Genomic DNA, 22873 nt, shown 5'->3' with positions numbered 1-22873 from the left:
AACTAAACTCCAGGATGAACATTTGCCATCAACCACCACCCTCTGTCTTCTTTCAGCTAGCCAATTTCTGATCCAAAGCTCTAAATCACCTTCAACCCCATACTTCCGTATTTTCTGCAATAGCCTACCGTGGGGAACCTTATCAAACGCCTTACTGAAATCCATATACACCACATCCATGGCTTTACCCTCATCCACCTGTTTGGTCACCTTCTCGAAAAACTCAATAAGGTTTGTGAGGCACGACCTACCTTTCACAAAACCGTGCTGACTATCGCAAATGAACTTATTCTTTTCAAGATGATTATAAATCCTATCTCTTATAACCTTTTCCAACATTTTACCCACAACCGAAGTAAGGCTCACAGGTCTATAATTACCAGGGCTGTCTCTACTCCCCTTCTTGAACAAGGGGACAACATTTGCTATCCTCCAGTCTTCCGGCACTACTCCTGTCGACAATGACGACATAAAGATCAACAACAACGGCTCCAAAGATTCACATGGAAGAAATTTCTCCTCATCTCAGTCCTAAATGGTTAACCCCGTATCCTGAGACTATGACTCCTGACGAGGTTAAAGGTTTTGGTGAGATCTATGAAAGCAACGTAGAGGGGCATCTGTTGTTCACGGCATTTCTCCTGTAGCTGGCGAAGGGAGAACAGCATGTCAATGGTGGATCTCTCTGCTCGAAAGCCACACTGTGCCTCAGGGTAGACGCGCTCAGCCAGCTTCTGGAGCCTGTTTAAAATGACTCGAGCGAAGACTTTCCCCACTATGCTGAGCAGGGAGATTCCACGGTAGTTGTTGCAGTCACCGCGGTCACCCTTGTTCTTATAGAGGGTGATGATATTGGCATCGCGCATGTCCTGTGGTACTGCTCCCACAGCAGTACATGTAGTGCTGAGAGTATAGCAGGCTTGGCACTCTTGATTATTTCAGGGGTAATGCTGTCCTTTGCAGGGGCTTTTCCACCGGCTAGAGAATCAATGGCATCACTGAGTTCCGATTTTGTTGGCTGTTCGTCCAGCTCATTCATGACTGGCAGAGACTGGGCTGCGTTGAGGGTGGTATCAGTGACAACATTTTCCCTAGAGTACAGTTCTAGGTAGTGCTCCACCCAGTGGTCCATTTGCTTACGCTGGTCAGTGATCGTTTCCGCTGATTTATACTTGAGGGGGGGCGATCTTGATGGTTGGCCCAAAAGCTCTCTTAATGCCATCATACATTCCTCTGATGTTTCCGGTGTCGGAGGCCAGCTGAACACGACTGCATAAGTGTTGTTAGTAGTCATTTGCACAGCGCCTGGCTGTTCTCGCTTCTGGCTACTTTAAGTGCTACAGATGTTAACTCACTGGGGCTTTCTTGTAGTTCAACAATGCAGTGCGCTTAGCGGCTATGACAGGGTCCAGCTCTTCAAAGTGAGATTGAAACCAGTCTGCATTCTGCTTCTCATGTTTGCCAATGGTGGTCATTGCTGAGTCATAGACAGCATCTCTGATGTGGGTCCACTTCGTCTCTTCAGACTACTAGCAAAGATCGGATGTCCACCAAAGCTACTCATATCATCACCTCATTCCATGACAATATGAAAGGCACAATTCAGCATAGCGGTGTCTTATCAGACCCCTTTCCTATCCTGAGTGGCGTGAAACAGGGCTGTGTTCTCGCACCTACACTGTTTGGGAATCTTCTTCTCCCTGCTGCTCTCAACTGTGTTCAAGTCTTCAGAAGGAAGAATTTTCCTCCACACAAGATCAGGTGGCAGGTTGTTCAACCTTGCCCGTCTTAGAGCGAAGACCAAAGTACGGAAAGTCCTCATCAAGGAACTCCTCTTTGCTGACGATGCTGCATTAACATCCCACACAGAGACTGCAGAGACTTATCGACAGGATTGTGGCTGCCTGCTACGAATTTGGCCTAACATCAGCCTCAAGAAAACAAATCATCGTGGGACAGGACATCAGAAATGCTCCATCCATCAATATCGGGGCAACCACGCTCTGGAAGTGGTTCAAGAGTTCACCTACCTAGGCTCAACTATCACCAGTAACCTGTCTCTCGATGCAGAAATCAACAAGCGCATGGGAAAGGCGTCCGCTGCTATGTCCAGACTGGCCAAGAGGGTGTAGGAAAATGGCGCACTGACACGAAACACAAAAGTCCAAGTGTTTCAAGCCTGTGTCCTCAGTACTTTGTTTTACGGCAGCGAGGCCTGGATAATGTATGTCAACCAAGAACAACGCCTCAATTCATTCCATCTTCATTGCCTCTGGAGAATCCTTGGCATCAGGTGGTAGGACCATATCTCCAACGCAGAAGTCCTCAAGGTGACCAACATCCCCAGCATATAAACCCTACTGAGCCAGCGGCGCTTGAGATGGCTTGGCCACGTGAGCCGCATGGAAGATGGCAGGATCCCCAAAGACACATTGTACAGCGAGCTAGTCACTGGTATCAGACTCACTGGCCGTCCATGTCTCCGCTTTAAAGACATCTGCAAATGCAACATGAAGTCCTGTGACATTGACCACAAGTTGTGGGAGTCAGTTGCCAGTGATCGCCAGAGATGGTGGGCAGCCATAAAGGCGGGGCTAAAGTGTGGCGAGTTGAAGAGACTTAGCAGTTGGCAGGAAAAAAGACAGAAGCGCAAGGAGAGAGCCAACTGTGTAACAGCCCTATCAATTATATCTGCAGCGCCTGTGGAAGAGTCTGTCACTCTAGAATTGGCCTTTATAGCCACTCCAGGCGCTGCTCCACAAACCACTGACCAGCTCCAGGCGCTTACCCATTGTCTCTCGAGACAAGGGGGCCAAAGAAGAGAAGATGACTCCTAGTTTTCATCTCTGGCCAGGTGAAAGCCTCTCAGCATCTACCCTGTCAAGCCCTCTAAGACGTTTATACATTTCAGTGAGATTACCTCTCATTCTTCTAAACTCCATACAATATAGGCCCATTCTACTCACTCTCCTCACCGCAAACCCTTTCATTCCAGGAATCAATTTAGTAGGGCCAGAAGACCATCAATCTAGCCTGCTCATTAAATTTTTCCTTTTTACAAAAATATCAGCAGTGAAAACTGCCAAGGTAGATGATGTGCTTATATACTAGAGGTGGAACTTACAGAGTCAAACTGGGCAGCGTTTATAAAATATAGCCACTGCCAACATAACAAAAGTTGGCAAGAAGATAGAAAAGGTACTTTTCCGTCCAGGGAAGAACATTCTGGGGGTTACTGCAGAACAGTACATTTGTTACAGACAGAATAGCAGGAAGAGGGATTTAAATAACATTTGTATGTTTCACCTGCAACTTTAGAGATTCATAACCTGCAGGAACACAGACTTGAGTCAGTAGATTCCAGTCTGAGTTCCAGCACTCAGGGACTGCTGTGCTGCACAGTAAAAGGTACCTCTCTCAGGGTCCAATCTGTTGCAGTGGACATTAAAAGTCCTACTTCACAAAGAAGTAGGAAGTTCTTTCACTGAGCTGGCCAACATTCCTCTCAACGATTACCACCCCAAATCAATCTTAACTGTGCATCCATCTCACTGCTGCCTGAGAGTTTGGCTGCTGTGTGTCAAGTCACTATTGGTTAGTAATTAGCTTAAGGTGAAGCAATGAGATTCAGCGATGGGTAAAAGTGCTATATTGATGAAAGTCTTTTTAAGACCCAATGTATTCTACTCATTCAAGATACCAGTCAAGACAATGGAAACTCGATTCACGAAGATATATAATTATGTTTATTTCAAATAAAGCAATGATTTATAATACATTTATACATGTTGCAGGTTATCTTTCTACCACATAGAGAATGAACAGAGCGAGGGTAAGAACTATATTTTTCCAAGAATGAGTCGGTGACGGCTTTAGATTGGCAAGGGGCTTAAGCGGTCACCAATACCCTCTCAAACAGTGGAGAACAATGACTACAAACATGTAGAACTGCAATAACTGAGTAATACTGCAGGTACAATAATAACCTGTTGTGTTAGACCCGAAAGTTTTGGGAGAAGGGAAAGAAAATGTCAAGTTTTGCATTCATACTTAGGAGACAGGCAGGTCCATGGACTGTGCCAGTGATAATTGCCCTATGAATGGATTACTGTAGGTGTCTCCTCTTGGGACAAGTAAAACATTTTCTTTATCCACTCTCACATTGAGCAAACAATTATTTATAAAGTGTACGAGGCTGGATGGAAGTAAACAAAAGATAACATTCCCATTAATTGGCTTCTACTGTATTCCCATTCCAGGAATATTGTGTCTTTGTCTAGTTTTGCCACAAAGGGCCTAACGGAGAACAGCTAGTTTGGTGTTTCCAAGAAAGCCATTTACTCCTGGGGTGGAAGGTGGTGCAATCTGATTTTCTAATTCTGGCATAAAATAAAATTGCTACACAGAATGCCTCCATTCTTTCAACTGTGAAAGAATACCACCATTCTGAGCAATAGACAAAAGCCTTTAGAAGCAAAAAAAAAAAATAGTAATATAGTGTTGACTGGCCACTGCTCATTCCCTACAATTTCCCAGGGAGAAAGGCTGTTTATTCACTGTCCACATCAAATGATAATGCTGCCCAATTTCACTTCATAAGCATATCCTACCTCAAAGCACAGAATTTCAAAGTTCCCTGCTCCATCCACACCCACTGTTAGATCCCGTTAACACGTGTAAGCTGTTAAAATGTAAATGTAAAACAGTTCCCCGCATTATGCAGTCTGCATAATGTCACATTGTCCCTACAATCACATTAAAAGCACCAACAGTACAAATTAGTTCATATTTTAGAAAAGCTTTACAATTTAAAAAGTGTGCATGAAATTGTGCAATTTGCCCAAATGTCAATGAGTCCCTCAGAAGTGAGTAAGTTCTATCAGAAGTTTATGGTGTTAACCATACCATCTAGCTTGTCTTAAATTATTTGAAAGTACTCCCTAAAAATGTTTAAACAGCGACTCCGCTTTACACGCAATCCACTTGTGACTTGCTTCGCTTATTTTCCCACTCCCAAAGTTCTCCTACACCAAATGCAAAAAGAAATCTTGTCAACCGAGCCATCACTCCATTATAAAGTTAAATCTCTACAACTCAAAAAAAAATTGTATTTTCTGATTTTGCAGTTATTTACCTAAAAAAAAAAAACTGGCGTGCAGATTTCAGGAGGGGATGAAATATCCTGGTTCTTATTAAAAGCTCAGCAAAGATCCACCTCGATTCCAAAATCCAACCTGTTTGTTACACTGATTCCACTACCATAGGGGAACTGATTCTCAAAATAATTAACCAAATTATATGTACATTTATAAATCATCGACAGGATTGTAACCAATCCAGATGCCACTAATGTTTCTTCAAACGTTATCATGTATGTAAACAGCACATCCCACTTAGGGTAAACTGGTAGCCGAGAGGACTTTCAGTTCTTGCAGCCTCATCTCATGGGAACTACATGAACCAGAATGGGCACTGTTAAGTTGGCCACATTTGCATACCCCAAAACCACATAGAATGTTCAATTTCAGCCACAGACTATTCTAAACTTATGAAGAATGGCTCCGGACACAAACTATGTCAGTGCAGACAAAGACAGATGAAAATATTTTTCTCACTCAAATACTATTTAGACTACCACTTAATTTAGCTAAAATGCTTTGAGGGGTGGCCAGTCAGCTGCTGTACTACTCCATCCACACTGCCTAGCGTGACAGGGCCCAGAGGGACTGACGTACCTGAACAGCTTCAAGGAGTTCCGAACATCTCAAGGGACACAAAAAAAAAATGAATACATTTCTGGGACTGTTGCACAGCCTAACTCAATTGAGAATTCTCAGCCAATGTTTATACAGGAGCTGTAAAAAGATTACACTTGGAAAAGGAATTCCGATTTTAATCTAGGTACAAACGCTCAGCTCAAAATTATACTTAAAAATGCAGCAAATCGGAACCTCTCCTAGTTGGCATTGTGATCTTGTCAACAATTGTATGTCCTTTTTTAAAAAAAAAACAAAAAAAATGCAGACAGCTGCAAACTAGTTCAGTCCAGAGTGGCGTAATTTTGTCTCGAGTTCAGTCAATATATTGCGAAAGCCAGCGAAATCCTTCTCCATAACCCTGGCGCTTCAGCACACTGCACATAAACACCTCGAGTGGTCGGGTGTTCAACTCCTTCAGTGGCACAGTCCCCTGGAACAGACCAGCAAGGAAATTTAATATCCCCAAAGCAGGCAAGACAAGTTTCAGTAACAGAGCATATTACTCATACACAAGGTGACTCATGAATATGACAACCCCCTGACCACTTTTCAGCCATAAAGCAGTCACCACAGCTCTCCAGGATGCAATTAGTTTGATTTTAATGTATACAGTTTCATGTGTTGCTGGTATTGGATAGAAACAGTGAACAATAGACAGTGTGTGTCACTGGGCCAGGAGCACGGGTGCACTCTCTACAGTGAGCTACAGTATCAAACACCATAATAACCTTTATATATAATTCCACTTACCCTGCCTCGTCCTAAATTTCTAGCCTAATATGCAATTAAGCAGTCAAGGCAACCCTACAGCAAATGTGCCTAAACCCAGCCTAAATGAACCCTGTGTGCATCGTTGGCAACTTTGCAAATCTGTGTGTAGTTTACAGCATGCATCTACAAAATCAGATGATGTATAATTAAGTATTTTGATGACAAATTGGAAATTCTGCCAAGACACACCCCAATCCTGCTGGTCAAATGATTTCTATTGCTTTGTTTTAATCACATAACCTGATGGCTGACCTACCTGTACTCAAGCTCACCACCGCATAATTTAAACAGAATTTGAATCCTTCCTCACTGCTTTGGCTTCTTGAGGTCTCAAGTTCCAAGTCAAGTTTTCCAGACCTCCACCATTGCTTGCGTCAGTCGACTGCAAAGATATTCACTAGAGTGGCTTTGGTAGGGGGAGGTCGCACAGTGTCCAGTTCTGCTCCTCTCCCTTACAACACAACCCATGGCAAGAACTCAAAGCACTGACAGGAGCAGGTAGGAAGAAAGTGAGCCTTATCAGGAGGCAATAAAACACTACACAGCCAATGGATTACTTCTGAAGTGTGGTCGTTCAACCACAACTTGCATTTATAGAGCACCTTTAACATAGTACAATGTTCCAAGGTGCTTCGCACGAGTGTCATCAGACACAATTTGACACCAGGTCACAAGTCTGGTCAATGAGGTAGGTTTTAAGGTGTGACTTAGATGAGAAGAGAGGTAGAGAGTGGGAGAGGTTTAGGGAGGGAATTCCAGAGCTTAGGACTTGGCCAGCTGAAGGTACAGCCATCAATGGTGGAGCGAAGGAAATCTAAAATGCTGTAATATGGAGAAAGCTTTGGCCTCCCCACAGTGCATTACAGCTATCGGCACCCAGAACAAGGGAAGCAGCTTCAGTATTAGCCATGTGCCACCAAATATCAATGTGATGTACATTTATAACCGATCTTAAAACAGCTTTGAGGATGTCTAACGGTTTAATTGAGGTAATTTATAAGCCTGAATGAGTCACTGATTGGGTTTGCCTTTTAAGTAGATCATTAATTGAAAGAGACCATTTTACAGAACTGGAGCGACTCATTGGCTTTCACACATGATACTTCACAATGGGCTCAAAATGAACTCAATGAATGGTGTGGTCCCGCTCTCCCAACACACAATCAGTGCGACGATGTTGAGGACATGAATTAATTCAATTTCAGCTTTTCAGATGACTGTTAACACAAACCACATACCAGAGGGTGTCAATCAATTACCTCCAGATAACAGATGAGCAGGTGGAGTCGCAAGACAGAGATTCAATCAAGTGCGACACTGTCAAGCTACAAGAGTGGAACTCTTACAAATGTCAGCAGAGCTCAAGGCTGAATGACAAACTCACTGCTGGGTACTGGCCATGTTTTCTATAAGCAGAGCATTTATTAATTACTAGTCTATCTTCCATGCTGTTATATATGGATAGTCTTCAAGTGTAAGAGGTTTGGAAGGCAGGGATCATTGCATCAGGATATGGACTCATACCTCAGACACAGTGGCGCAGTGGTTAGCACCGCAGCCTCACAGCTCCAGCGACCCGGGTTCGATTCTGGGTACTGCCTGCGTGGAGTTTGCAAGTTCTCCCTGTGACCGTGCGGGTTTTCGCCGGGTGCTCCGGTTTCCTCCCACAGCCAAAGACTTGCAGGTTGATAGGTAAATTGGCCATTATAAATTGCCCCTAGTATAGGTAGGTGGTAGGGGAATTGTGGGGATGTGGTAGGAATATGGGATTAATGTAGGATTAGTATAAATGGGTGGTTGATGGTCGGCACAGACTCGGTGGGCCGAAGGGCCTGTTTCAGTGCTGTATCTCTAAATAAAAAAAAAATAAAGGCCTGCTACCCGACCCGAACCCGGCGGGACCTGACTACTTGGGTCGGGTCGCACTTCCGGGTCTGGCATTCGGGCTCGGTCAGGCCGGGCTGGATCAGACACGCTCTATCACAACCTCAGGTTAGTGACTCTAATGTTGATTTACTTTTTGGCATTTAAAGGTGGTTTTGTTATAGTTATTTTAAGCTTGTGCAGGTAAGGAATAAAGTGAAAAATGGAAGGTAGGGACGGGTCGGGATCGGGCAGGGTTCTGTCGGGCTTGGGTCTGGTCTCATTTGCAGACCCGAGCAGGCCTTTACCTCAGACCCCAGTTTAGAGTCATGGATTCTGTCCTTATTTATATATTTCCATGATCAATTTCTATGTCCATATTTACAAAGGAAATTTTCCGAGTCAACGTGCCACATTGTAATCACAAAAATAAAAGCAAAATACTGCGGATGCTGGAAATCTGAAATAAAAACAAGAAATGCTGGAAATACTCAGCAGGTCTGGCAGCATCTGTGGAGAGAGAAACAGAGTTAACGTTTCAGGTCAGTGACCCTTCTTCAGCGTAAACTTTTTGTGCTCAAGTCTCTGGAGTGGGACTGGAACCTCAACCTTCTGACTTAGAGGCAAAAGTGCTACCCATTGAGCCACAACCAAGTATCTAAACATGTGGCCTACAAACAAAATCCACCCACTTATCATCGTCGCAAAGCCTCCTACTTTGCAAGATTTGAAAAGTGCATTACAATTCTCAAAAATCGGACACGAAAGATCGAAACAAGAATACCCTTTGATCTACCTACAATCTATCGACAGAAGTGCATAACCTTCAAGTTGCTAAACATTCTAACCAGATTTATCTTGCAATTTTAAAAGCATCAGTGAACAACCAGTAAACGGTCTCATTTTATTGTGGTAGGTTTGACCTAGTTTTGCTTTTATTGCACTTCTGCCTCCATTTACCTTCCGGACTGATCTGCAGAGTCAGCTGTTACAGGAGCCCTTACGTACTTACTGCAAATTGTTGTGGGATTGACTCACTCATTGCAGTAAATTTAGCTCTCCCAGTGGTTCACCAATGTACGCAAAGATTTGCAATTACCAAGTTCAATTGCCAGTCTGTGCTGAGTCGGTCGGTCTCCACCACAATTGGTTACAGGAGAAAACAATGAAAAAAAAAGCCACAATTCTCCCGATCAGAGTCCAGCCCCTAGAAATACAGACAAATGGGTGTGAGGTGAAGGCTGAGTCAGGACTGGCTGTGATTGCCGACTACCCCCACTACCTGTTAGAACATTCGGCCAACACTCTCACTCCTGCCTCACGCACACAGACTGGCCACTTGAAGATGGTACCAATCCCATGGAACCATTCCGCAGCAAGAATTAGTGCCTTTGATTATTCCCTTTTAAAAGGTCATTACATCCTAATGAAGGCTCTATCTGCTAACACCCCCACTTTCTGTTGATTGTCATGTACTCAACAAGTTCATTTCTTTAGAAAATAGACAGCTACCCCAGTGCAGTACTGTAGGAAGTCCTACAGGTGAGCTGTTGAATTGAGGCACCATCTGAGAGCTCTGGCCAATATTCCTCCCCAACCAACAACAAATATTGGATTAACAGGTCATTCATCACCATGCACAACATGGCCAGGTTTGCCTCTGCAAGAATTGTTTCGCTTCAAAAAGTAACTCCTTGTACGCGAAGCGAGTGATCAGGTGCTTTACAAATGTGACTCCTCACCTTTCCTGTCGTTTGTCCGTACAAGCCGAAGATTTCCCGAAGCTTCTCCTCACTGATGGCCTCTGATCGGTCGATTTTATTGCCCAGGATAAGAACGGGAACATTAGATATCGTTTCGTCTGTCATTAATGCCTGCGGGGGAAGAAAGAGAAAGTGAGAGGTTTTTATTTCAAAAACATGCCATACATTTGTTCAATGGAAGCAAAAGCACTAATAAACAGCCCGTGACTGAAACATAAGATTACACACAATTGTCAGCAGTGGGTCACGGGGAAAAACCACCCAATGACTTGCAACAGACCTGATCACTGGCAACACTTCATTTCCTATATGCTATCAGTCACAACTAGACTCTTGTGTAGCCATATTAAATGCATTTAGGTCAGTAATTTTTTTTTGTTCCATTTCCCCCTTCGCCATGACGTTGTCACTGAAGCAGAGGACAACATTACGGCAGTTTTTGAAAATACATAATGGGTACGGCTAAGTCATGCCTCTTTTCACACATAGTTACAAGAGGTGGCCATTCAGCCCCTTGAGCCTGTTCCGCCGCCATTCAATGAGATCCTGGCTGATCTGTATCTTAACTCCACCTGCACTCTGAGCTGCTGAGCAGCGATAGGTAGCCCAATTGTTTTGCATCCCGAACCCAAAGGAACTGAGGCAATGTGTTGCGCACCCCCTGGCTGCACTGAGCTAACTGAGCACAGACCAGAAACCAAAGACTCCACCTTCCTGATTTATAATGCGCAATCGTCAAGACTCTGGGCAGAGGTAGAGAGGGGAGGAATCCACTTTCATTATTTGAGATCCAAAGCCACCTTGGAACATACCCTCACTTTTCTGCGCGAGGACCCTCCTCACCCCAGGAATTCCTCAACATTGTTCCACTTACATCAAGTTCAACTTTAGATTCAGCAAGTCGTGAATGGTCTGCACAGTCAACCAGGAAAACAATCCCATTAATGGCAGGGAGGTAGTTCTTCCAGACTCGTCGGGCTGTAAATAAGCAGCATCATTTAAATACAATATATTCACTAACAAATCCAGTGACGGACTTAGGAGAAACTTCTTTACCCAGAGAGAGGTTAGAATATGGAACTCGCTTCCACGTGGAGTAGTTGAGGCAAATAGCATAGATGCATTTAAGAGGAAGCTAGATAAACACATGAGGGAATAAAGGAATAGAAGGATATACAGATAGGGCAAGAGGAAGAGGGGTGGAAGGAGGCTCGTGTGGACCATAAACACCAGCATGGACCAGTTGGGCCAAATGGCCTGTTTCTGTGCTGTGATTTCTATGTAGCTCTATGAAAAACTAAGAGCAATCAATGTTACTGTTTCATTTGAAGTGAAAGTGTGGAACCTTGATCATGTTGTATGAAAAAACCCACCAGATTGCTAACATATGCAGCTTTTTCTCATCTTCCAAATGAAGATTCTTGAATTTATGTAAATAGCATAAAACTCTCTCAATTTATGACTCACATGCCTTGAAATTGGAAGGAGCAGTGAAGGCCAGCCCCACTTTATGGGAGCATCCAGTAGAAAACCAGCGAGCAGATTTTTGCAGGTTAGACAGTCAGAATCTATTAATGGAAAAGGCAGTTGCGATAGGTGCTCTGGGAGAGTAACTCACTGTACGTGAAGTCTTATGAGATCTTTTGAGAGATGTGGTAAGGCTTTCAGAACTGCTTGAACAGGAATGAAAAGAAAAACCTGAATGAAGCGTGCCCCTCTCCTCCCAACTTTCTCCCACCCCACCCCCCCTCCCCCCCTTGAAAAGGCTCTTTCTTGGGATACAGTCCCACAGACTTGATCCAAATGGCCAATTTCAACATGGGAGCAGTGAAGGTCGGCTGGCCACAGTGCCAACAACAACTCGCACTTAATACAGCGCCTCTAACATAGTGAAACCTCTGAAGGGACTTCAGGGAGTGTAGTCAAGACAAAAATTGACACTGAGCCAAAGGAGTAAACATATAACAAAGGTGGCCAAAAGGGTGGCCAAAAAAGTAGGTTTGAAGGCAAGCCTAACCCTTTCTCCACCAAAGACCACACATGTATATGTGCACTTCCAGGACGGGGTCGTTGGATGGTCATCAGAAGCAGGAATCTTGATTCATTATCGCTTATCCCCCTAAATCTGGGGGCACCAGTATAGGCATTATAGCTTGGTTGAGATAGACATATTTTCCAGTTTAACCAGCTGGCATGTTACACCAAATATGCTGATTCTGATCAGCACAGATTGAAAAATAACATATTCTGCGTGAAAATATGCAGAAGCTTTGTTTTTCATACCTTGTGCATGACCTCCAAGGTCAAATGTAGTGAATGTCATTCCCGCAATTGTCAGCTCTTCTGATGCTACGACAATAAAGGGAGACTAGTTAGAAGCCATTCAAGTGACCTGTGTGCAAATGTGATGAGCTAACAAATCCAAAACTGTATTCTCATGCATACACAAAGCCAGGGGCAACTCACAATGGTCTGCACGAGTGTGAGCAGGGTCTGCGACTGTATGTGCACTGATTGCTCAATCACAACTCATCAACTGGTGTTCATTCACCTCATGACACTGCAGGAACTTTGTGAGAGCAGATAGAATTTCAGTCATGCTATTTGTAAAGCTGCATCTAAGGGCAGCTTGAGGCTTCACATACTGCGGCACAAAGTCACACCTGTGGCAGCACATCTCTACCACTCGATGGAGTATCAGCAGCTCTGGAACCCCACACCTACATCTCAGGCATAACCACAGCACTATAAGGGCATTTTGCTTTCTCCATTTATTTGTGGGAACAGCTGCAGGAGATCAATGAGAAGGGGAAGGAGGGACAGTGCTCATGTAAACAGGGAATTTAGAAATGTACAAATACGCATACACACATTTATGTATTTTATGCCTTGAACGTTCATGAATTAAATTACATTTAAAAATTTCCTCTCATTCCCCACCTCCTGAACGTGCTGAATTTTAACTCTCTGGTAACCTGCACACACAGCTGTTCTCTGCGCAATCCTAGAAAGTTTTAACAAGCTGTTCAACCATGAACAGGATCACACACAAGCCGCATCCTAACCTCTCCAACAGGTTACCATCAGGAACAGAATTCCTAGATAATTCTTTTCTCGACCCCAGCCCTGGGATATTTGAGGCCGATACCAACATTGCAAAAGTTTTCCCGCCTGATCAGCTAAATCAGTACTGACCAAGAATCAAACGTGGGGCCTTCTGGTCTGTATGACTCAGAACTATAAGTGTACAGCTTTCTGTCTTTGCCGATCACTTAGCTGCGTACCACAGGGCCCTGGGAAAAGTACAGTGTTCCTATTAATTCAAATATACCTCAAGTTGCCGATATTAACTAATCCTGTTCTGAGTTAGGATTTATACAGCAATGAATCAATAGTACAAAGACCAGCCCTTTGCAAATCTCCAGACTAAGGAAATTCAGCAGGGCAACCCACTAAATAAGAAAACTTAAGTGCAAATTAAGCCTTGGCTTTTTGGGCAGGATTCAAAGGGTGAGGATTGAACACTGCTACAGTCCTTTGCTGTGTGGACTTTACCCACTGAAGACGTCAGCGGGATGGGAGAAGGTGAGGAATATAGTCATTACATCAGCAAAATGAGTGCTCAGTTTTGCAAAGAGAGAACCCCGGTACTAGCTGAGAGCGAGCCGTGTCATGTTTCAATTGTAAGTACTTACTGGGATGTAACGTAGGAACATGCTGCCCCAGTCTGTTATCTTTCAGCATGTGCAGTAGGGTGGTTTTGCCAGCATTATCCAAGCCCAGGAAGACCAATTTTCCAGATTTCTTATATAAACCTGGCAAAAAAACCCCCACAATATACGCATTACAACTTGCTTTTGATAGGCACGTTTCTCGGTTTAACCAGTTTGCACGCTGACCTCATTACACTATTTTGAAGAGCTGGTGAGTTCTCCCCGGTGTCCTGGCCAATATATATCCCTTGATCAACATCACTGAAAATAGATGATCTGATCATTATCACTTTGCTTCTTCTGGGAGCTTGCTGTGCACAAATTGGCTTCTGAGTTCATTGCATTACAACAGTGACGACACTTCAGAAGTACTTCACTGGCGGTAAAGCACTTTGGGAGGTCATGGACGGCGCTAAATAAATGTGTCTTTTTTATTATGAACCTCGCATCCAACAGAAACTTTTCAATGTTAGCAGAGTCTTGTCACCCTGGTCACGGCAGGACATGAGGATGTGTTGCTTCACAAGGACAAGACAGCTACCTCACATAATATGTAATGCATTATTCAGCTGTGCCCCTTGAAAGACAAGTTTTATTTGCTGAATCTTACTGCTAGTGAACTAGGGGCTAACTGTCAACAAAGAACAGTACAGCACAGGAACAGGCCATTCGGCCCTCCAAGACTGCGCCGATCTTGATGCCTGCCTAAACTAAAACCTTCGGCACTTCCGGGGTCCGTATCCCTCTATTCCCATCCTATTCATGTATTTGTCAAGATGCCTCTTAAACGTCGCTATCGTACCTGCTTCCACCACCTCCCCCGGCAACAAGTTCCAGGCACTCACCACCCTCTGTGTAAAGAACTTGCCTCGCACATCCCCTCTAAACTTTGCCCCCCTCACCTTAAACCTATGTCCCCTAGTAACTGACTCTTCCACCCTGGGAAAAAGCTTCTGACTATCCACTCTGTCCATGCCGCTCATAACTTTGTAAACCTCTATCATGTCGCCCCTCCGCCTCCGTCGTTCCAGTGAAAACAATCCGAGTTTGTCCAACCTCTCCTCATAACTAATTCCCTTCAGACTAGGCAACATTCAGGTAAACCTCTTCTGTACCCTCTCCAAAGCCTCCACGTCCTTCTGGTAGTGTGGCGACCAGAATTGCACGCAATATTCTAAGTCCTTGGGCAGATCCTTAGAGCAATTAACAATCAACAAACTATATTAAAATAAATCTGCATGTGTGATGCTTATAGTGAGACAATTCTCCTCCTCTTCAGCGTGACTGTAATATAGCTACAGCCATGTCTATAGCTGCTAGTTTAGAGCTTGATCAGTTGATTACAGACAGAAGATAGAAAGCACCTAATGTTATAATTACACTGGGGCCCAGTAGCTGCAAGACTGCAATTCAAATGCTGCTAGGTCTGGAGTTTCACCTTTAACGATGAACCACACTAATGGTTGAGATAGCTCATAACATGCAGAGCTCCACTACTCCATTCATTTCTAATGTTTTGAGAGTGCAGGAAGGAGCTTTCTCAAGATATTGAGTTTATCAAGTGTCTGTGAGGTGTAACGGGCAGTGCGAGCACGTTTTACAATCTGGTTAACGCGACACTGGAGTTACACTGCGCACGGTGCCATGTCCCTGCAGTTTGTGGCGCCCTTTCCAATAGAGTCTCGCACTCCTGTACTCCAGAGTCAGATTAGGATTGGAATAGCGGAACCATGAGATGGCTTTAGCATTGCTTCCCTCCATTGTCTGCAGTCACCAAAGACAGGGGAAGGGAATAATGCGGAAAAACAATACAGCATGTGGCTCGGAGCCACTTACCCAGGAACTGCAGCATGCTGGTGAAGCCATTGTACAGCCACTCGAAAAAGCCTGACATTGCTGAATCGGGACACACCTGCACCAGGAAAAAGACAAATTCAAATCACAGAAGATTCCTTTAAAATTGAATGCTTGTGCAAGGTTATCACAGAGGAACAGAAGGAGGCTGTTCAGCCCCTCGAACATGTTCCATCATTCATTGAGACCATGGCTGATCTGTATTCCAACTCGAGAGAGGGCTGTGGAAGTTCAATCATTGAGCATGTTCAAGACAGAAATCAATAGATTTCTGGATATTACGGAGATCAAGGAATATGGGGATAGTGGGGAAAAACGGCGTAGAGGTAGATGATCAGTCATAATCTATTTGAATAGCAGAGCGGGCTCGATGGACCGAATGGCCAATTCCTGCTCTTATTTCCTATGATCCAGCTGGCTTGGCTCCGTATCCCTGACTACCCTTTGGTTAGCAAAGGCCTATTGATCTCATATTTAAAATTAACTAAATTAGCATCTACGGCATTTCATGGGAGTGCTCCACACCTCTACCATCCTTTGTATGACAAAATGTTTCCTAACTTCTCTCCTGAATCAGATTTTAAGGTTATGTCCCCTTGTCCTAGACTCTCCAACCAGCAGAAACTCACTCTCTATCTCCCCTTTCAATCTCCTAAACAGGTCAGAAACCACCTTCAATTCTCAGAGCTTTAATTTTGGCTAACAGCCTTTTATGTGGAACTTTATCAAATGCCTTCTGGAAGTCCACATAAACTACATGCATAGACATTACCCTGTCTACTAATTTAGTTATTTCCTCAATTCTGTGTTACTTCCAACTCCATGTTGGCTCTCTTTACAGGAGGGCTACATTTACAAAGATGGTAGACGAATTGAGTAAGGTTGAACTGAGGGCCGGGCGGGTCGTTCCTGCCACGAGGGGATTAATTGTCGCACTGCGAAAAATGGAGCACTAGAAAACCACTTATGCAGAAAGACATTTATGCTTCTTGGTTAACAAATCAGCTAACTTGTCATGTCCAAAGACAAATTGAACTAAGCAGAAGTATTTTAACAGCTATAAAGGTAAATAATGCAATAAGGGTGATGAAATCTGCTGCTGTATTGGCTAAAACGGGACTGGAGAAGTGGTTAGCTATGGTAGTGACAGTAAGATCTCTTTCAGCTATATTGGAAGTCAAGGGGCCGCTGAGGATTCTTGAGTTCCAAGATATAGCTGAGGTTTTAAGTAGATACTTTGCTTCATGCTTCACTGCTGGAGATCGCATTGAGTTACGAATGCTGCAGTGTAAGAGTGACATTGATACTGAATGTGTAGATTTGGACATGACAATGGTCTATACTGCAGTTAGGATGTTTAAAGCTGATGGGGCTGCTGACCCTGATGATATCAACCCAAGGGGGCTGTAGGAAATAGGGGTTGTGCTTTGTGATCCACTGGCTCAATATTTAGTGCCTCACTGAGTTTATTTATTTATTTAGAGATACAGCACTGAAACAGGCCCTTCGGCCCACCGAGTCTGTGCCGACCATCAACTACCCATTTATACTAATCCGACAGTAATCCCATATTCCTACCACATCCCCACCTGTCCCTATATTCCCCTACCACCTACCTATACTAGGGGCAATTTATAATGGCCAATTTACTTATCAACCTGCAAGTCTTTGGTGGTGGGAGGAAAGCGGAGTACCCAGCGAAAACCCACGCAGACACAGGGAGAACTTGCAAACTCCACACAGGCAGTACCCAGAATTGAACCCGGGTCGCTGGAGCTGTGAGGCTGCGGTGCTAACCACTGCGCCGCCCTGGGATTGTTCCCCTGATCTGGAGGGACAGCCCCATGTGGTGCCAATAATAGCAGCGAATGGACTCACCAACTTGAATGAATTTTCACACAGGTTAGAAAATCAGTCGGTGGCTGAAGCACAGTCGGCACTGGGCATTTACAACTTCAAATAGCTCTTGATAATGCGCTATGCCAAAGACTGCTGAGTAATGCTGCACCTTGTGGAACTGGCTTGCATTCGCCACCTCCCCTTCCTGCTTCATCTCACCCTGTTGGCATATCCTTCTACTCCTCAGGCACTTGCTTTCTACTCACCTCAACCACTCTTTGTGGTGAGTTCCACAACACACTCTGGCTAAAGTGTCTCCTGGATTCCTGATCTGTGACTATCATACATTTATGACCACGAGTACTCAAAAAGGTTTTTTTCCCACAGAGAGTTACTGACCTTTGGAATAAGTTGAGTGCATGCAAAATCAAAGGACAAGTTCCTGTGAGTAATTTGAAGTACAGAAGGTGGATTGGTTAATAGGAACGAGTGCCACAGTATCAGAAACTACAATCTAAATTGCCCTTTGGCAGCTGGGGAGGGGGAGGGGGAGTGGAGATCCACAGAGGAATTTCCCAGAGGATTTTCCCTCTACTTTATACCTCTTACAGTAGATGGGAATTCTCAGCATGTGGGTTGTTGCAGGTGAGGACAGGATGTGTGTTCCTGTCCCTATTTCATGTGGAATGATATAGCACAGAAGGCAGCCATTCGGCCCATCACACCTCTGCTGACTCAGAGCGCCATCCAATTAGGCCCCCTCCTCTCTCACTCTCCCCCACAAATTGTTGCTTTTCAAGTATTTATCCACTTCCCTTTTGAAAATTACTATTGAATCTGCTGCCAGGTCAGCACAATATGCAGAGTCATTAACCATAACTACATTGATTATTTTGCATTGACTTTTTTTCTTGTTAATATATTTCCTTTCCCCAGATCCGAGCCCCTCCCCCGAGAGCCTCCCCTGGGGAGCCCCCCCACCCACTCCGGGAGCCCCTCCCACAACCCCCCAGGAAGCCCCTCCCACAACCCCCCCAGTCCACTCCGGGAGCCCCTCCCACAACCCCCCCACCCACTCCGGAAGCCCCTCCCACAACCCACTCCGGAAGCCCCTCCCACAACCCACTCCGGGAGCCCCTCCCACAACCCCCCCACCCACTCCGGGAGCCCCTCCCACAACCCCCAGGAAGCCCCTCCCACAACCCCCCAGGAAGCCCCTCCCACAGTCCACTCCGGGAGCCCCCCCCACCCCCCACCCCGGGAGCCCCTCCCACAACCCCCCGGGGAGCACCTCCCCCTCTCTCCCCCCCCCGTTACCGGGCCGGACTGCCCCCGCCCCCGGTAACCGGGGCTTCGCGTGTTCTCACCTGTCCCTGACGCTGCCGCACCGGCCTCGGTCGCTCCGTCTCCCCGCTCCCGGTTCCCCCGCCCCCCCGCGCTCACCGGCAGCGACTGCCCTCCGCCCCGCACCGGAAACACACACTGCTTCCGGGGGTCACAACCCTCCCCAGACTCCTTCCGGGGTTAGGGCCAGTCAGCTGGAAACAGGAGAAATAGAAGGAAGGGGGTGAAGGAGGAAATAGGGAAAGGAGGAGGGGAGGAAAGAAGAAATAGGGAAAGGAAGGGAAAAAGGAAAGATAGAAGGGAATAGGAAAAGGGCAGAGGGAAAATAAAAGGAGAGATAGAAGGAGAAAGAGAGAAGAAAGGGGAGAAATATTAAAGCAACAAAAATATAGACAGAGGTCCTGAGATGGGAAAGGAGTTTGAGGAGAGGAAGAGACTGGAAGGGAGTTAAATAGAGAGAGGCAGGGACAGTGACAGTGACAAAGAGATGGGGAGGAGGGAAAGTCACAGGGGAACAGAGGAGGAGAGAAAAAGTAGCTGAGGAATGCACTGAGAAAAGCATTGAGACACTGAGAGAGACAGAAACCACAGATAGCTGGAGAGGGAGGACCAGGCACAGCCATCGGGAAGCTGACAGATGCACAGACACAGAGAGGAAGGACAACAAGCACAGCATATAGACTCCCCCAGACAGTAGCATTGCTGGAGTTGGATGGCCGTCTTGGGAGTAGCCTTTAGACTGGTTGGAAGATGCAGTTTCCATTGTTCACTCTTTTTGGCTCTTTGGCATGCATTGGGGCCCATTGCTGATGTCACTGGAGTGAGACAATATTGCAGGGGAGAGGAGACCCTGCTTGAGGGTTCTCTATGATGGTACTGAACCTGATAATAGGCAAACATAATGGAGGTTTCCCGTGTTGATGTCAGGGTTCATCCAATTATTGCTCTGGAGAAAGAAACAGTCTCCCGTTTACCCGCTCATCTCATTGTGCTCCACTACTCCATTGACAGGTGACAGTCTCCAGCGTCTTTGATGGCTAAGTTACAAAGATCACTTAGAATTTACAGCACAACAACAGGCCATTCAGCCCAAGCTGCCCATGTCAGTTTCCATACTCCTCCTGATATCCTCATGCATGTGTCCCTGAGGGCAGTATCTACATAGCTAGGTTCTCCAGTCAACTCCTGAAACAGAGCAGGAAATTCAAACAGTTTGTAACTTATTGTGTAGGGCTGGGGAATGTTTACATTCTTTGAATTTGGTGTCTTGTGTAATTCTTTAAATGTGGCCCAGGGGTCCATGGTCTACATCTATACAGCCCACAGGGAGAAAACTTTGGACATTGTGTTTTTGGGGTATGGATTAAAATCAACAACTTGCATTTATGCAGAGACGTTAGTGTGGTAAAACATGCTTCACAGGAGAGTACTAAGCCAAAAATTAGTACCACACCAAAGAAGGCGCGATTAGGACAGGTGACAAAAGCTTGGTCAAATAGGTAAGTTTTAAGATTAGATTAGATTAGAGATACAGCACTGAAACAGGCCCTTCGGCCCACCGAGTCTGTGCCGACCATCAACCACCCATTTATACTAATCCTACACTAATTCCATATTCCTACCACATCCCCACCATGTTAAAGTTGGAGAGACAGCGGGAGAGGAGGAAGGTTTAGGAAAGGAATTTCAGATATTAGCACCTAGGCAGCTGAATGCACAGCAGTGGTGGACCAATTAAAATCAAGGTTAGAATTAGAGGGACACAGAGTTCTCGGAAGGTTGTAGGGCTGGAGGAAGTTACAGAGATAAGGAGGGGCAAGAAAGAACTTGAACACGAGAATAGGAATTTAAAAATTGAGTTGTTGCTGGAATGGAAACCAATGTAGATCAGCGGGCAGAAGGGTGATGGGTAAATAGCACAATTTGTCTACTAACCTCACCTTGAAGGTCAACAAAATGGAGAGTGACAATGAAGTTATCAGACAGCTATGAATGCATTTACCAATCCAACTAACGTACAAGTGCTGACAGTCCAACTGCTTGAAAGAATATACACAGCAAACATTAGAAATAGCTGTAATAGTCAATAACTGAGCTGAAAGTCCCAGCTTTGATCCTTGTTCTGTGTTCAGCTCGTCAGTCTCATTCAGACAGGTGTAAAGGAGACAATAAGCGATCTTTAATGCTTCTGGGTTTGTGACCGACACTGGTCCGCAGTCTCAGTTTGAAATGCACATTAGTTGATGTCCGGTTGGGCTGCAATGCCTCTCTCAGAAAAAAAGACTTGCTTTTATATAGTGCCTTTCGCCACCACCAGATGTCCCAAAGCGCTTTACACCCAACTTTTGATGTATAGTCACTGTTGTAGGAAACCCGACAGCTAATTTGTGCACAACAAGCTCCCACAAACAACAATGTGATAATGACCAGATAATCTGTTTTTGTGATGTTGATTGAGAAATAAATATTGACCAGATCTCCAGGGAGAACTCCCCTGCTCTGCTTTGAATTAGCACCATGGAACTTTTACATCCACCTGAGAAGGCAGATGGGGCCTTGGTTTAACGTCCTTATCCAAAAGACAGCACCTCTCTCCCTCACTACTGCACTGGAGTATTAGCCCAAATTGTTGTACTCAGGGCCTGGAGTGGCACTCAAATCCCACAACCTTATGCCTCAGAGGTGAGAGTGTTAGCAACTGAGCTAAGGCTGACTCAGTTGATATTTCATTGTTGAGTCTCACAGGTGCAAAACAGCAACTAGACCAATGTAACCAGAAGGGACTTGGCACCCTACTCCAGCCAGAAATCACTTCCTTCAGGCAAGAGATGAAAGTTGATGAGAAAGGAAAAGAAATTAATTATAAGAACATTAATCCTCAGTGTAGTTACAGCAGGAATGGAATCAATGCGGGTGTGTTTTTTGGAAATGAAATGTGCTGTGACTTCCCCCTTCATCAAGTTACATCATCTCCGATGAATAAGATTTGCACATGTAGTACCCTATGTGGAGTGCAAGTGTTGATCTCTCTTTGTGTGAAGAATTAGTTTCCTGATATCAGTTCGAAATTGGGCAATTGCTAGTTTTAACTTGTGCCCCAGTTCTTGTCATGAACCCTTCTGCCCACACAATTATCCATTTTCAACCCCGATCGTCAGCCAGTCATTTGCTTCCGTTCATCTGACCTTCGAGAGGAGTCAGAAATTTGCAAGTAGCTGCCAAACTGCAGAAAAAAAATGCTACTTTCTAACTGACCTCCGAAGAAGCCTGTTCAGAGCAAGTAGGACCTTGTGTTCTTAAGTCTGTGCAGCAGAATAATAGACAATGAGGTAGCACAGTTGCCTCTAAGTCAGAGTTCCACTCCAGAGACCTGAGCACATGATCTAGGCTGACACTTGCAGAGGAGTGCTGAGGGGGTGCTGCATTGTTGAAAGTGCCATTTTCCGGATGAGACGTTAAGCTCAGGATCATCTGCTCTCTCAAGTGGATGTAAAAGATCCCACGACATGATTCAAAGTAGCAGGGGACATCTATTTCACCTTGCCTGGAACAGCAGAATCAGATGACACTGTCTATGCTTTAAGGGTAAATTCAAAATGAATCTATGAAAACAATGGGCTGCATTTTAAGAGTCCGCCGCTAAAGTAGGCGGCGGACGTAAAAAAATACAGCTGGCATGCATAGGCGCCGCATCACAGAAACACCACAATTTCAAATGCGGCGGTTCATTTGCATGGCTGTACAGCAATGACATGGAGGGGACAGGCGAGTTGTCACAGGCAACAGCATCCGGTGCCAATGCGCAGGTGCCACGCCATTTTTAAAGGACTTACAGCCCTTAATGGACATTTACAAATTAAGTTTCAGGTAAGTTACATTGCAACAAAACAGAATTACGTGATCTTTGAATGCATTTTCCCACCCCACCCCCAATGGCATTTCCGGCCATTCATGCCGTTTTCCTCCC

The 22873-nt window shown here is 45.0% G+C and overlaps 1 protein-coding gene across 4 annotated transcripts; it reads right to left on the bottom strand.

Moving 5' to 3' along the window:
- Nucleotides 1-3723: 3723 nt before the first annotated feature.
- Nucleotides 3724-19023, bottom strand: sar1aa (secretion associated, Ras related GTPase 1Aa). Of its 4 annotated transcripts, none has more exons than XM_068020441.1 (7): nucleotides 18930-19023; nucleotides 15706-15781; nucleotides 13852-13971; nucleotides 12440-12505; nucleotides 11031-11134; nucleotides 10136-10267; nucleotides 3724-6189 (listed from the first exon to the last, which is right to left on the bottom strand). In XM_068020441.1, exons 2-7 carry the CDS (start codon nucleotides 15761-15763, stop codon nucleotides 6073-6075), a joined length of 597 nt encoding a protein of 198 aa, XP_067876542.1. In that variant the 5' UTR covers nucleotides 15764-15781; nucleotides 18930-19023; the 3' UTR covers nucleotides 3724-6072. The 4 variants fall into 4 exon arrangements, with proteins under 4 accessions (XP_067876542.1, XP_067876543.1, XP_067876541.1 ...); XM_068020442.1 differs by lacking the exon at nucleotides 18930-19023 and adding an exon at nucleotides 17962-17983; XM_068020440.1 differs by lacking the exon at nucleotides 18930-19023 and adding an exon at nucleotides 17829-17926.
- Nucleotides 19024-22873: the final 3850 nt, after the last annotated feature.

This window comes from Heterodontus francisci, chromosome 42, assembly GCF_036365525.1.
Source record: "Heterodontus francisci isolate sHetFra1 chromosome 42, sHetFra1.hap1, whole genome shotgun sequence".
NCBI lineage: Eukaryota > Metazoa > Chordata > Chondrichthyes > Heterodontiformes > Heterodontidae > Heterodontus > Heterodontus francisci.
This window is presented reverse-complemented; position numbering and strand designations above follow the sequence as displayed.

Excerpts from the sequence above, each read along its gene's own strand:
- sar1aa (XM_068020440.1), bottom strand. The coding sequence starts at position 17,906 with ATGATAGTCACAGATCAGGAATCCAGGAGACACTTTAGCCAGAGTGTG. Across the intron at positions 13,972-15,705 it reads CAGCATGCTGCAGTTCCTGG|GTTTATATAAGAAATCTGGA; the intron begins GTAAGTGGCTCC and ends TTTTTTTGCCAG. Across the intron at positions 10,268-11,030 it reads AATCTAAAGTTGAACTTGAT|GCATTAATGACAGACGAAAC; the intron begins GTAAGTGGAACA and ends CTTCCCCCGCAG.